General features: G+C 43.2%; 1 protein-coding gene across 3 annotated transcripts in view; it reads left to right on the top strand.

The window, feature by feature from the left end:
* TASP1 (taspase 1) overlaps positions 1–16,157 on the top strand; it is a 125,222-nt gene that overhangs the window by 52,908 nt on the left and 56,157 nt on the right. For all 3 annotated transcript variants that reach the window (XM_069954304.1, XM_069954303.1, XM_069954305.1), the window contains exons 10-11: positions 5,173–5,292; positions 7,038–7,116. In XM_069954304.1, coding sequence (XP_069810405.1) covers positions 5,173–5,292; positions 7,038–7,116 — 199 coding nt within the window. The remainder of the gene's footprint in view (positions 1–5,172; positions 5,293–7,037; positions 7,117–16,157) is intronic.

Below are 16,157 nucleotides of genomic sequence, written 5' to 3'. Positions count from 1 at the left end.
TTCCCCACCTGTGTGTATATTGAACATGGGCTGCATCGTTAATACACCTGTGCAAAGCTCAAACAGCAGTAAATAGTCCTGGATCATTCCTAATAATGAGGAGGGGGGGGGGGGGAGGAAGGACAGAGAGGGTGATATGGGTGCGCATGGATGCGCCCGCATCAGAACACTGCGGCTGCAAAGATCATCCAGTACCGGCCGGTCTAATACTGCGTCTGAACATAGCCTTAAATTGTATGTATTACATGTCAAAACTTTTGATCATGAGGCTCTAGGTGTTCAGATCCCTATTGAACCAAGTGACTGTTACTGCAACTAGTGAACGGTGCGTGTCTCAGAACTGCTCATTTAAAGGGGTCATTCCAAATACAATGTGCTTCCAAATACAATGTCCGGAAGACCAATAAAATTTAACAGATTGCTGTCTATGTGGTGCGCTTCAATCATTCGGGTGTACAGATCTTCTCAGTTTTTGTGATCTGTGGGAGCTCCAGATTTCAAACTCTACTGATCAGCTTGTTATGATGAGTATCCTGTGGATAGAGGATTATTTATGGCGACGGGAATACTCATTTAAGGGTCCATTCCCACTACCCTATTACAACTGACCCCTTGTCATGGATCCAGATCCATGTCATGTACTTAAATAGTACCAATAGGTAGCAATTACTATATATCCTACAAAATATTCTTGATATAATCCACCTTACTTACAGTATGCCATGTAGGGAAGACATTTATATCTTCTCATGGTTCCTTAGCGTTCTCCAGTGATTGACTGGAGTTATGTGATAGCGGTTACAGCCACTGTTCCAGTTAAAGCTATGCAGTACAGGACTTTGCAGGATGAGCTTACCTAGTATATATATATGTATAGGTATATATACTAGTTTTTCATTCGTGCCGAGATTTCTCTTTAACCTTTTGTAGCGATTTCTGTTCCAGAACGAGAGAATCATCTGGTATTTTTCACAAGCACATTTTACCATTTTTACAGAAACTGTTTCCATATTTTTGAGTTATTAAAAGACCTTCCTAATAAAGTGGGATACAAATGCATATAAATTCTGGATGCACTTTAATGTTTATAACCACAGAGGTCAGGTTGCTAGGCGAGATGATTGTATGCCACATTTACTAAGCGTTTAAAGATGTCATCTGTCTTGTTTCTCTTCATCTACTGTAACTACTACCAGCAGCAACACTCCCGACCAAGAACAGCCTGGAGGGCAAGTCAAGAGTCTACTTGCTCTTGGCTACCTGACGGTAATTGATATCTCCTGTAATAACTTCTTCCTTTCAAAGACTTTTGCTGTCTACTTTGCTATTTTTTTGCGTAATTAGCACAGAACCTTGTCTGAAGACATAAATGCAATACCAAGATGCTATAAAGCAGGACGCTGTAATAGCTCTACTAACTACTCTGTGACACATGCACAACTATGTGGACATGGAATGGACCAAATTTACATTGAATACAGTAGTGGTTTTCATCACCGAAGCATGTCGCACAGTTTTATTGAAAACAGAAAAAAACTCATGGGGATATTAACAAAACGGGTTACATAGACTGTCCAGATTCAGCAATCTTCTGCATCAAGTTCCCATCGTTCATCTTTAGCATAAAAAGATGAGGCACTCACCATTCCATGAATACTTTTTAATTTATTTCATCTCGTGATACAACACGTAATTCGGACACGGTCGGGTAAGTGAACGGGCGACAGCCTTTCGCGTGCTGACGTGCACGCTTCCTCTCGGCGCTCAGGCCAAGAGGAAGCGTGCATGTCAGCACCCGACCGCGTCTGAATCACCTGTTGGATCACGAGATGAAATAAATTAAAATGTATTCATGGATTGGTGAGTGCGTCATCCTTCTATCTTTTGGAATTACTGTATATTTATGCACTGGATCTATATGGATGATTGAGCACCACTGAACCCAGAGGGTGGACTAATAGCAGAGAACGACAGCGTTCACATTGACATCAGTAGTGCCGAGGTAACTCCTGGTTTGGATATATTTTAAATATGCAAAAGAAGGGTCCGTGGAGTATCAGTTATTAGTCTCAAAACACGGGAATAGCCAGATATCCCTCCAGGGGAGGGAAGCCTATTGCCAAGTGCGTGCATCCCAGTGGGGAGATCACCAAACCACCCTGATACGTAGCCCCTTAAGTCCCACTCTGTTGCGAATATTGGAACATAAATAGGGAAATATCAAGGAGGCCCCTTTTACGTCAAAGTCTAACTCTGTGGCGAGTATTGCGACATGACAAGGGTTTACCGAGGCAGGCATCCATCCACAGACGATCGTTTCGGGGTAGTTGCCCCTTGTCAGTGTGGAGTAGGATTCTGGCTAACGGGCATTGAAAAATAGACCAACAAAACACAGCAATCGCTGAGCTTTTTTTTTGTCGCGGGTCTCCCTGAGTTCAGCGATTGCTGTGTTTTGTTGGTCTATTTTTTTTAGCCAGAATCCTACTCCACACTGACGAGGGGCAACTACCCCGAAACGATCGTCTGTGGATGGATGCCTACCCTGGTAAACCCTTGTCATGTCGCAATACTGGCCACAGAGTTAGACTTTGACGTAAAAGGGGCCTCCCTGATATTTCCCTATTTATGTTCCAATACTCGCAACCGAGTGGGACTTAAGGGGCTACGTATCAGGGTGGTTTGGTGATCTCCCCACTGGGAGGCACCCCCTTGGCAATAGGCTTCCCTCCCCTGGAGGGATACCTGGCTATTCCCGTGTTTTGAGACTCGTAACTGAGACTCCACGGACCCTTCTTTTGCATATTTACATTTATAGGGGGCAATGCATCAGTGGAGACTCTTCAGTGAGTACTCCATTTGATTTTTTTTTTGTCGCTGGTCTCCCTGAGCTCAGCGATTGCTGTGTTTTGTTGGATATACTTTAGCATAAAAAGCATAAAAATTGTTGCAGTCTCATAACAGTGTACAGATATAGGATATTTTGTGTTGTTAGGTCATGTATAGCGAGTACCTTTAGCATATAAATAAAAGAGAAAATGACACAATGGGGGGAGATTTATCAAACATGGTGTAAAGTGAAACTGGCCCAGTTCCCCCTAGCAACCAATCAGATTCCACCTTTCATTTTCCAAAGAGTCTGTGATAAATGAAAGGTGGAATCTGATTGGTTGCCGAGGGCAACTGAGCCAGTTTCACTTTACACCATGTCTGATAAATCTCCCCCAATGTCTTATGAAGCAGACGTCCCTGAGCCAACAGAGAATTTGGGTAGGCTATACTATATTAAAGCTAATGTACCACTAGGTACATCGCTTTGTTTTCTTTACCTGACCAGCGCCAGCACAGGGATGCCGGTGCCACAGGCCTTTTTTTTTTTTTTTTTTTTTGAACCGCTGCCCAGTTCCCGTGAATGGCTAAGGTCTATTCCTGAGCAGCAGCCTGTCATGGGGCACTAGGGATGGGCCCGTGGGCCCCCAGTGTGACCATCTCCCCTCTGTGACATGGCTCTATTGATTCTAAATTAGCTGTGTTACAGAGAGGCTCCCCAGTGCTTCATGCCGGTCTTGTGCTCAGGAATAGAGCGGAATCAAGGGGAAGTTCAAAAAAAGGACCATGGCACTGGTCTGAGATGTCAGCTCCACCGCACCTGTACATAAGCAGTATATCCCAGGACTGAAGCAGGTAAGGTAGAGTAATCAGGGAGGCTCCCATTTAAAATGTACTACAAAATTGAATGTAACGCCTCCAGCTCCAGTGGGATGGATAACTACAATGTTTTATAACAGCATTAAAAAGTAAAAAAAAAAATTCTTAATCATGGCATGATTAAAGAAGCAATTCACAAAAAATTATTATTTGTCCCCCTGCTAGGCACTGGCGCGTATACTCACCGCAGGTGATCGGTGTCCCGCGGCGTGGCTTTGTTCCAGTCTCGTGGGGCCGTTCAAATCCAGCTCGCGCACGTGTCAGCCTCTGCTGTGACTCCGCTTCTGTATCCTGTGATTGAACGCCAGAAGTCACGCGCTTCCAGCGTTCAATTACAGGACACAGAAGAGGAGTCACCGCAGAGGCTGACGTGAGCGCACGCCGGATTCGAATGGACCGGAACGAAGCTGCGCTGCTACACCTGCGGTGAGTATATGTGCCATCGCCTATGGGGGGGGTAGTAGTTTTTTGTGAACTACTTCTTTAATCATGCCATAATTAAGAATTTTTTTTTTTTTTTTACTTCAAAATCTGTTGGCATTAATCTATGTTTTTATAGATGTTGTCCTAACAAAACATTGCAAATCTCACTGTCGCCGAAGGCGTTACATTCACTTTTGTCATCTGTTAAACGATCAGCTAGAAAAGATAACCCAAACTGCTTACATGGCTACATAGCTAAGCACATTGGCTAAGAGACACAAGAATGGATCACTAAGAGTGCTGATGGAAACCTCAAAACTACCAGTAATAAAATTTTCTCCAAGTGTTCAGGAATTAGCAGAAGCTATGTCATGAACTAATGAGCATTTGTGCTGCAGTTTGACTGGTGGGAACTGCTTCTTGTTGCTCAAACAGGTTAGATCTACCCTAGATGACCTAAAGGCCCGAAAAGGTTGTTCAAACAAATATGCGAAGTTACTTAATCAGACCCCTATTGGCCTCTCTTCACACTGTAAGATCCCTTCTTTCCATCGCTATTTACAAAAACAGGAACAGATCCTAGCGAAGGGAAGAACAAAAATTTCCAAAAACATGATGGACATGGGAACGTATTTCCAGAACACCACCGATAATGTAGGATATTGTAGTCATAGTGTAACTTTTCAAGGTAAGAAGCAGTCATCTGTTCAAAGAATGTCATTGTTCGTTTGAGTTGCGTTGATGTTGTAACTCCGAACATGACCTCATTATATAATGTTAGAGGTAAAAGAATTGGTGTAAAGTGACAACATGAGAGTTCTTGAGGTTACAATAATATAGTGTGTGTATCTAATAAACTATGTGCTATTTATTTTATGCCAGAATAAGCAGTGGGAGGGCTTTTACGTGTGTTCCATGACCTTCTCGATTGCAATGATATGCTTACAGTTCCTTTTTTATTATTTGTATTCATATTACCATTGGCTTCCATCAAAGTCTGCCTCGCTAAAGTTACTTTAAGTGATTACTGTTGTTACCCCACAGGAGAATGACTCAGGAACTCTGGACACTGTTGGAGCAATAGTTGTTGACCAAGATGGAAATGTAGCTGCTGCTGTCTCCAGTGGAGGATTAGCCATGAAACATCCAGGAAGAGTTGGCCAGGTAACTATGTTTTATTAGGAAAATGTTCATTTAGGTTCTTCCATCCATATATCGATCAACCACAACATTAAACCTGTCAATTCATTAGGCCGGGTTCACATCACTAGTCATGCCTCATGTATCTGTACACAGGCCCCTATTCAGTTCAATGAGCCAACTAGTGACTAAGATCATACAAGTTTTGGCTTGAACTGAAAAGTGCGGCGATGCAAAATTTTCAGTTAAAATTAAAACTTGCATACACTAGGAAAATGAATAAAATATAGTCACTAGGTCATTGAATTAAATGGGGGATATGCCGATCCATACACACATCGTTCAGTAACCGATTTTAAAACTTATCGGTGCCTCTGAGGCACACATTGTAATGTGAATCCTGCCTTTAAAAAATTTTAAGAATTATGAAAAAAATGCATTTGTCTGTTCTAGTAGACATTCTATTAGAGTAACAGGACAAAGTTGTGTGTGGCATTACAGCTCTGTTCACTTCAATGGAACTGAAGAGTACTGCTCTCTTTGGAAGAAAGTGGCCATGTTTTTCTAAGCCTCGATAACCCCTTTATAGGGGTACTCTGGCAGTTTTTATATAATAAAATATATACAACATATATACAACATAATAAAAAATCATAGTTAGACCTCACCGTGCTCCCCCCAGTGTCTCCAGGTCCTCCGCTGACCACTGTCGCCGCCTCTTCGGAGACAAACTTGTCTAAGCAGTAAGAGCCCACTCAGCCAATCACTGGCCTTGCCTAAAGCCCCTATTACACGGTGCGATTCAAAGGAGCAAAGAGCGCTGACCTGACCCCCTCAATCCTGCTCGTTGCCAGTGCTATTACATGTGCTGGCAGCAAGCGGGTAAATGCAGGTGGGCCCCGGGGAGCTGCGGGGGGGCTGCCCAGGTGATCGCTAGATCGTCTGGGCAGCCCATAGAAGATAGTGGCACTCTGCTGGCACCGCTCCTCTTCCACGGAGTGGCGGCAGCATATCCCTGCTATTTTGGTTGTTGCCGTTTCAACATGTTGAAAGAAAACGATCAGCCGACATTGTGCATGTCGGCTGATCGTTGTCTTCTATTACACAAAAAACGATTATCGTCCGTAACTGTTGGTATTAGCCGAATATGGCCGATAATCAATTTGTGTAACAGGGCCTTTAGTCAGTGATTTGGCTGAGTGGTCACTGCAGAGACAAGTTTGCCTTGGAAGTGGCGGAGGCAGTGGTCAGTGGTCCCCGCAGGAGAACAATAAGGGGGGGCCTGGTAAGGTAAGAATTAAGATGATGTATGGAAGGGCAGCACTACAAAAAAAGTAGTTGTCCAGAGTTCTGGTTATACTCCTGATTTATACTGTATATCACCAATTTCTAAATTTAGGCAACCTAGTCCACCCCGCCCCCCCAGACACATTTTATAACAATTCATAGAGATAAAAAATTGTGGCATGATTCAATGCATGTCGTTGTTTATGGTCATATTTACCCTGGAAAGTATAGCTTGCAGTTGAGCATATAGTGCTTTATAGAGGCACTGCACTGATTCCCTACATGCTCATAATATGGACCCATAGGGACTCCATGTGGCGCTGTACAGGCTCCATGCAGATGGCATTGCTGTGGTGTTGATGAAACCTGATTATACAACTGGACAAAACTGACTGTCAATAAGGCTATGTCGGCAGTGTTTTAATGTGGAATTGATCTATATTTCTGCACTGTGGATATTAATACTGTTTATGTATTTTTAGGCTGCTCTTTATGGATGTGGCTGCTGGGCTGAAAACACTGGAGTTCACAACCCTTATTCTACAGCTGTGAGTACTTCAGGTATTTACTGCTTCCATTCCATGATTACTTACTGCTACTTCTCTGAACAAGTAAATCAGAACATGTGTGCGCCACATAGGCTTTTGTGCACAGCTGTGTCCTTGTGTCCGGACTGTTCCCAATGTATTCTCTTTTTACCCTGGTTACTTTATTCCAAATATTGTATGTGTGAAGGTGACATCTGCTCGGCTTCATTTTCTGCTGTATTGCATTTATCTCTCTATCCTTAATGAGGTGAATAAAGCAGCTCCATGGATCAGAGGTGTTTTCAATGTTGCAGCAGAAGTAGTCAGGTAATACATATGCAGGAGATCTAAAAATTTTCCATCTCTCCTCTACAAATTTGGACGCATACTTTAATACAGCTAAAAGACTGAGAGGGGTATGCCGCCTGCACTAAAAAAAAGCTGCAATGTAACACTAATTTTAATTCTTTTAATTGTTACTTAATGTGTGCTTTTTTTCGATGGGCCGTACAACACTGCCCGACGGGGAGGGGGTTAATCAAATACCGATCCACTTGTTTACAGAGCCTATTAGATGGCTCAATGATTGTACGCAAGGCCTGCATGGATATCCATAGCGATGTCTGTGCAATCCTTGCTTTAGATATCAGCTGTGCATCAGCTATTAGGGTTCACGAGCGGAATCCCGCCTGTCTTAATGTCTCAATGTAATGTCTTGCGCGCCTCCGCTCTCCACTGCTATCTGCTCGAAGAATTGACGTGTGGTAAATATGCAGTAAATATTGTGCTCTCGAGTCTTAAGGCCCTATTACACAGAATGATTATTGGTCGTTATGGCCGATAATCATCCTGTGTAACAGAATGCAACGATCAGCCGACATGAACGATGTCTGCTGATTGTTGCTGTCGTTTGTCTTTCAACATGTTGAAAGACAAACAACAATGATAGCAGCGGTCTGCTGCCATTGCTAGGAATAGGAGCGGTGGCGGCAGCAACTGTCGGACTTCGGACCACGGAGGCCAGCTGTCCGGACCCCTGCTGCAGCTCTGTGCTCTGCACAGTAACTATGAGCGCTCATAACGAACGCTTATCGTTACCGTGCGGCAGCACTGGCAGAGAGAGAGCCATAGGCTCCCTCCCTGTCAGTCACTCTTGTGGCCGCACTCTGCCTCTAGTTTCGGTGCTCAAGTGAAGTCACAGGGGGACTTTATACTACTGGGGGAGTGCACAGGGTCTATATACTACTGAGGAAGCAACAGGGGGGCTATATACTACTGGGGGAGCGCACAGGGGTGTATATACTACTGGGGGAGCGCACAGGGGTGTATATACTACTGGGGGAGCACACAGGGGTCTATATACTACTGGGGGAGCACACAGGGGAGCTATATAAGGGCTGGTAAGAGAAAAAAATGCCAGTTTTCCCACTGATAAGCATCAATTCTGTATGTAAATAGTTCAACAACGTTTGTGAAAAGATAACAAAACACATTTACTACTGATGTTCAGCTCGGACCTTCACCTGACAATAGACCCCGGTAAGTGGACCTTCACTAAAAGATGTTGAGTACCCCTGCTCTATGGGCTGCCCGAACGATCTAGCGATCACCCACGGCCCCCCCTGTACTCACCCGCTGCTGCCGCTATTCCACACGTTGGCAGCAAGTGGGGAACGAGAGCAAACGAGCGCTGACAGTGCTCGTTTGCTCCTCTCAGTCGCCCTGTGGAATAGGGGTTTAACTTTCTTTATTTGCTCAGTTATGTTACTTTCTCAGATGTCCCCACCAGTTTAGTGCCTCCACTCTTTACAGTTCTCTTTTTCAGTAAATGTCCACCTCTCCACCACCAATCTGTGTTTTCCTTCCTGCCCTCACTTCCCACACTGTCTATGATTATAACCCACACTGTATGGGATGTGTTACACTAACTTTATAACCTTGCTATAATTGGCTCTGAGAGTTCTGGATAAGAATACAGTTTCTTTTCTGGGCTGTTTTCGACAATGATGATCCTGAAAACTATCCAGAAAGAGACAGTGAAAACTGTGTAAAATACATACATTGTCAAATAGCAGCCGCTACAGTGCAGATAAATGTAACAAACTATGCAAGAAGCCATTGGACCGCAGTAAAGTTGGAGCTGAAATACCTTAAGCAGAGACCACGTATCTTGGAGGTGATGCACTGACTGTATTGAATAAACATTGCCCCATCCACACTTCCTGCATGTTGTCTGCATTACTAGAAACAGGCTGAGCTTAACAGCAGGCCTTGAATACAACTAGGAATATAGTGGTTAGATTAGCTCACCTCACACCTGTGGCTTATTTTCAATTCACTTGTAAGGAGGCAGGTGCACGGATCCAGACGCCAGCTGGCGGGTGGATTCACAATAGTGGGTTAAGGAAACGTGGAGTGGTTCCAGCACTCCTGGACGTGTAGTATAAAACAACAAAACATAACTTTTATTTCATCAGTGCTCTAAAAATAGCTAAAACCAACGCATTTCATGCCGTAGTGCTTAATCACGGTAACCATCATGAAGCAATATGACGTGAAATGCGTTGGTTTTAGAATTTTTTTAAAGCACAGATTAAATAAGAGTTATGGTTTATACTACATGTCTGGGAGTGCTGGAACCACTCCACGTTTCCTAAACCGACTATATATACAGTGGTACCTTGGTGTAAGAGCTCCCTGTACTGGGTGGGAGTGCGAGTGGGGGAGCGGCATGGTCTGCATAGTGTGGTCTACAGCCCTGTTCTATGAACCAGGAAGTCTCCCTCACCTTCCAAATCATAGCAGATCCACTGCAGGCTGGGGCCTGCATCAGGGGACAGGACTGTGGCGGTAATCTATAGCTGTAACGCCGGACAGAGAGTGCTGCTATACTGAGCCCACATCTGCCCTGCTCATTCCTTCATGCTTCCTGCAATCTCTGACAACCCTTGTGTACCCATCCTGTATCTACAAACTGCTGTTGTTTTTCAGGTTTATGCACTTACTATACATTATACCTCACATGATTGCTATACTGTACAGTAGCTTGTAATATGACACATTGAGCTGTTTATAAATGTTTGTTTCATTTGTTCTACATGTTATTCAGAATAAAATCATTATTTTTTAGGTGTGGAACCAATTGTCTGCATTTCATATATTTGATTTCTTATGGGAAAATTTGTTTTGGTTCAAGACTGATTTAGATTACAAGCGCGGTCCCGAAGGTTCCGTACTTGTTACCGAATAACCTTAATGCCTACCGGATTACCTAGTTTTCACTTTAAAGGGAACCTGTCATCACTTTAGGGCTGGGTTCACACTACGTATATTTCAGTCAGTATTGTGGTCCTCATATTGCAACCAAAACCAGGAGTGGATTAAAAACACAGAAAGGATCTGTTCACACAATGTTGAAATTGAGTGGATGGCCGCCATATAACAGTAAATAACTGCCATTATTTCAATATAACAGCCGTTGTTCTAAAATAACAGCAAATATTTGCCATTAAATGGCGGCCATCCACTCAATTTCAACATTGTGTGAACAGATCCTTTCTGTGTTTTTAATACACTCCTGGTTTTGGTTGCAATATGAGGACCACAATACTGACTGAAATATACGTAGTGTGAACCCAGTTTTATGCTGCCTGAAAGTCATCAGGGTGGTCCCCATCGACTTCTCCCCTCTCCATCAGTCTTGGTTGACAGATCGCTGCCTGGATTGGTACAGGAAGAGACCTGTCAGATAAAGCTGGTAAGGTAGGCAGAAGCCACTAAGGACTACCCTGACCTGATGGTTTGTGGTTCTGGTAGCATGAAAGTGATGACAGGTTCCCTTTAAAGGAATTGTACTATGTTTCTCTCTGTATAGGGCCGTACTTCATAAAGATAAGAGTAGTATAAAATTAGTCCAGACTTTGAAAGCTTTACAGCTAATAAATACATGTACTTAGGCCAACTGGCCAATAGACGAGTATCTGCGGGTAGAATCTGTAGCTTTCGGGTTTGGACAATTGGTTTGTTATTATTACATGTGAACCAATAATTGGCCAATTAGTTGAAATCCAATCAGTGAAGGCAGATCAGAGAATTTTTGCCTTTTGAAGTCTTTTTGTTAGGATTATCTGACTATCATAAAAGTCAACAAGAGAATGAGGCAACGCAGGGACTTCTAAGAGGTTGTTCTGTTATTTTATGTGATTCCAGTGTAAAATCTGATACAATAGAGTGATTTAATAGAGTGCATATTTATTGTTTCAGTGCAGAAGGTCCTCTCGTTTTATATCCAGCGAGTAATCTTTATCGAGAACACACAAATGAAGCGAGCTGGATACGAGCCTAAATCCAGAGCTGTGATTGTGTGGCTTAGCCATCTGCTCGCTAAAGACCAACTATATTGCTTTGTGGTAGTAAATTGGTGCTTTTTCTGTGCATGATCTTTTAATTCTTATGTGGCAGTGATTTCCCGAAGATGTGGGTACCGTCTTCAGATTAAGTCATCTAGCTTTAAATTGAAGGGGGATTTAGATATATAATTAAGAGATAGGAAAGAAGGTTAATGAAAACCTCCCACAATAGCAATGAGTATTGGTTCCTATCTGATTATACCATCAATTCCCTGCTGCTTAGAGAGCTATAATAAAATATTTAATATTCTCTAAACATTTTGAATGTAGATTTTTTCATCATTAACTGTTGTCCATTGAATAGAGAGCTGACAGACTTAAAGGGAACCAATCAGCACAGACCTCGCAGACTGGTCTCCTATCCCGTTAGAGGCCATGTTGCCTGTCAAGCACTTCAACAGAGAGCCGTGACTCTCCGACTACCTCAGGTGCGGGATTAAACAGCGTTTTACCGGGACATGAAGCTACGGAGCCAGCAACCCCTGACATGATAGGAGACCTATCTGTGCAGCCTCCCTGGATGCCTACTGAGCACAAATATGTTGATTGGTTCTCTTTATAAGGTGTATAAAGGGCTTCATCAGGCCTGAAAAAATATAAACAATGGGAGAGATTTATCAAACTGGGGTAAAGTAGAACTGGCTCAGTTGCCCCTAGCAACCAATCAGATTCCACCTTTCATTTCTTACTAATTCTTTAGAAAGATAGTTGCAGGTAAATTATTTGCACTTTTTACATGCATAAATATATACAGATATAGATATGACTTTTGACATCCTTTAAGTTGTTTTTATCCAAGACTTTTTGCACCATGCTATTTAAATAATTTAATAGTTTTGTAGCTTGGGTAATTATGGATGTGGTAATACCAAAAATATATAGATCTTTGGTTGTTTTATATAACAATTTGATTTGTATGGGGAATAAAATGTAATTGTATTATTTGGAGGGGTTTGTGTGTGTGTGTGTGTGTGTGTGTGTGTGTGTGTGTGTGATATTTTTTTTTTACGTTAGCACTAGTGTTCACTAACAGAGATGAGCGAACCTCGAGCATGCTCTAGACGATCCGAACCCGAACTTTTGGCATTTGATTAGCGGTGGCTGCTGAACTTGGATTAGCTGTATCCATGTTTTCCAGACAACCCGGTTTGCTTATCTCTATTCACTAACCAGTGATTTGCTGATTAACCCCTTCACGTCAGCAATCTGTATATATACGTTCCTATTGCACATGCCCCATGCAGTAGGATTGTATATATACGATCCCGCTCTCATTGAGTGAAGCACCGGAGATAATGAGAATCAGCTGCGATCCCGCAGCTGACCCCCATTAACCCCTTAGTGACCGCCGAAACGGCGGTCACTAATGGGCCAGTGCCGCCGCTGTATTTCATCTCCACGGTGAATCCACGGTGGGGGGAGATGAAATAAGTAAAATCAGACCCCAGATCAGCCCCCCTAGTGCCCCGATCACTAACCCCCCTCCCTGCGGCGGCCATCAGATCTAAGATGGCAGCCGCCGTCACTGTGAACAGACTAATGTCTGTTCACAGTGATCTAAAGTAAAAATGAATGAAAGCCCCACGCTCTCCACCACCGGAGGTAGCGGAGAGCATGGGGCAGTGATCGGGGACCCCCCTGTGGGGTCCCAGTACAAGCGATCAGCGGTATATACTATATACCGCTGATCACTTGTACCATGTGCTCCAGGCACTTTTTATCCCCTGTCACCGTAAATGATTGGTGACAGGGGATGAAAAGTGATGTGCCCCCACCCCCCCCCCCCCTACCCCTTATACATTACCTGATCCTGGAGCTCCTTCCTCTTCGGCGTCCTGGCTGGTTATGAAGTGCGCATGCGCTCCACAACCAGCCAGCTCTGAAAATTTAAAGTGACAGAGACCAATTTGGTCTCTGTCACTGAACTATGATTACTGTGATAGAAAATATCACAGTAATCATAGTAATATAGTGAAAATGAATGTGTAAAGTACAAAAAGTGACAAACATACAAAAAAATAAAACACACACTTTTTATTATAGTAATAATTGCAGTTTACTCCCAAATTACCCCTACCCCCCCCCCCCCCCAGATTACCCGTAACCACCGCAGGTTGCCCGTAACCACCCCAGGTTGTCCGTAATCACGTCAGATTGCACGTAATCCCCCAGATTACCCGTAACCACCGCACGTTGCCTTAACCGCCGCACGTTGCCAGTGACCCCCTCCAGATTGTCCGTAATCATCCCAGATTGCCTGTAACCACCCCAAATTACATGTACCCACCCCAGATTACCTATAAGCACTTCAGTCTATCTGTAACAATTCTAGATTGTCTGTAACCCCTCCAGGTTGCCCGTAACCACCGCAGGTTGCGCATAACCACCCCAGGTTGCCCGTAATCATGCCAGATTACATGTAACCCTCCAGATTGCACGCAACCACCGCACGTCGCCTCTGACCACCCCAAATTGCCAGTGACCCCATTCAGATTACAGGTACCCACCTCAGATGACCTATTAGCACTTCAGTTTATCCGTAACCACAGCAGGTTGCCTGTAACCACCCCAGATTGTCTGTAACCACCCCAGATTGTCTGTAACCACCCCACTTTGCCTCTAACCACAGCAGGTTGCCTGTAACCACAGCAGGTTGTCTGTAACAACAGCAGGTTGCCCGTATCCACCCCAGGTTGCCTCTAACCACCTCAGGTTGCCTCTAACCACCCCAGGTTGCCCATGACCACCCCATGTTGACCGTAACCACCCCACATTACCTGTTATCTAATTTTTTTTAATTTTATTTTTGTAACTGCGCTATTCTAATAACTATTACTAGCTGCGGTTTTGCTCCAGCAAATTGGCGTTCCTTCCCTTCTGAGCCCCGCTGTGTGCCCATACAGTGGTTAATGCCCACATATGGGGTACCGTTGTACTCAGGAGAACCTGCATTACAGATTTTGGGGTACGTTTTTTCTCCTGTTCCTTGTAAAATTTATAAATTTCAAACTAAACCAGCATATTATTGGAAAAATTCATGTTTTTCATTTTTACTGGCCAATTTTGAATACTTTCCTCTAATACCTGTGGGGCCAAAATGCTCATCCTACCCCAAGATGAATTCTTTGAGGGGTGTACTTTCCGAAATGGGGTGACTTTTGGGGGAGTTATATTCTGCTGACACTACAGGGGCTCTGCAAACGCACCTGGCGCTCAGAAACTTCTTCAGCAAAATCTGCATTGAAAAAGCTAATTGGCGCTCCTTTCCTTCTGAGCCCTGCTGTGTGCCCATACAGTGGTTTATACCGACATATGAGGTACCTTTTTACTCAGGAGAACCTGCGTTACAAATTTTGGGGTACTTTTTTTCTCTTGTTCCTCGTGAAATTGAGAAATTTCAAACTAAAGGAACATTTTATTGGAAAAATTAGAGTTTTTCATTTTTACTGTCTAATTTTGAATACTTTCCTCTAACACCTGTGGGGTCAAAATGCTCATCCTACCCCAAGATGAATTCTTTGAGTGGTGTACTTTCCAAAAAGGGGTGACTTATAGGGGTTTTTCTCTCTGCTGACACTACAGGGGCTCTGCAAATGCACCTGGCGCTCGGAAACTTCTTCAGCAAAATCTGCAATGGAAAAGCTAATTGGCGCTCCTTCCCTTCTGAGCCCTGCTGTGTGCCCATACAGTAGTTTACGCCCACATATGGGGTACCGTAGTACTCAAGAGAACCTGCGTTACAAATTTTGGGGTGCTTTTTCTCTCATGTTCCTTTTGAAAATGAGAAACTTTAATCTAAACGTATATATTATTGGACAATTTTATTTTTTATTTTTTTTTACGGCCTAATGGTGAATACTTTCTTCCAGCCCCTGTAGGGTTAAAATGCTCATTATACCCCTAGATTAATTCTTTAAGGTGTGTTGTTTCCAAAATGTCACCTATGGGGGTTTCCAGTATACAAACCTCCTAAATCAATTTAAAAAAAGAACTGGTCCCTAAAAAAAAATCAGTTTTGGAAACTTTCACGAAAATGTGGTAATTTGCTGGTAACTTTCTAAGTCCCGTAACACCTTAAAAAAGCAAAATATGTTTATTAAATGAAGCCAGGATAAAGAGGACATATCGGTAATGTGACCTAGTAACTAATTTATGTGATACGACTTTCTTTTTTTAGAAGCACAGAATTTCAAAGTTCATAAAATGCTAATTTTTTCAATTTTTCATGATATTTTGATGTTTTTCACAAAAAACACACAAAGTAGTGACCAAATTTTGTCACTAATATAAAGTGCCATATGTGACGAAAAAACAATCTCAGAATCGCTAGCATACGTTAAAGCATCACTGAGCTATAATAGCATAAAGTGAGACAGGTCAGATTTTGAAAAATGAGCCTCGTCTTTTAAGTGCAAATAGGCTTGGTCTTGAAGGGGTTAATGATACAATACACTGCAATACCACTGTAGTACAGTGTATTCTTTATGTCAGCATTATACTGACAGGTAATCCACCTCTGTGTAGAGGCATATCCATGGCAGGCAAGTGGCCTTAAGTGGCCCCGCGGCATTGCCATGGACATCGTTTAGAAGCCAGACCTAGTCAGTGGTCTTCTGATCCGTAAGTATAGCCCCATCACACCATCGAAACCCATTCTATGCCACTG

This window comes from Dendropsophus ebraccatus, chromosome 15 (genome assembly GCF_027789765.1).
Source record: "Dendropsophus ebraccatus isolate aDenEbr1 chromosome 15, aDenEbr1.pat, whole genome shotgun sequence".
In the NCBI taxonomy this organism is placed as follows: Eukaryota; Metazoa; Chordata; class Amphibia; order Anura; family Hylidae; genus Dendropsophus; species Dendropsophus ebraccatus.
Note: the sequence above shows the minus strand (reverse complement) of the source record. Positions and strands in the feature narration are given on the sequence as shown.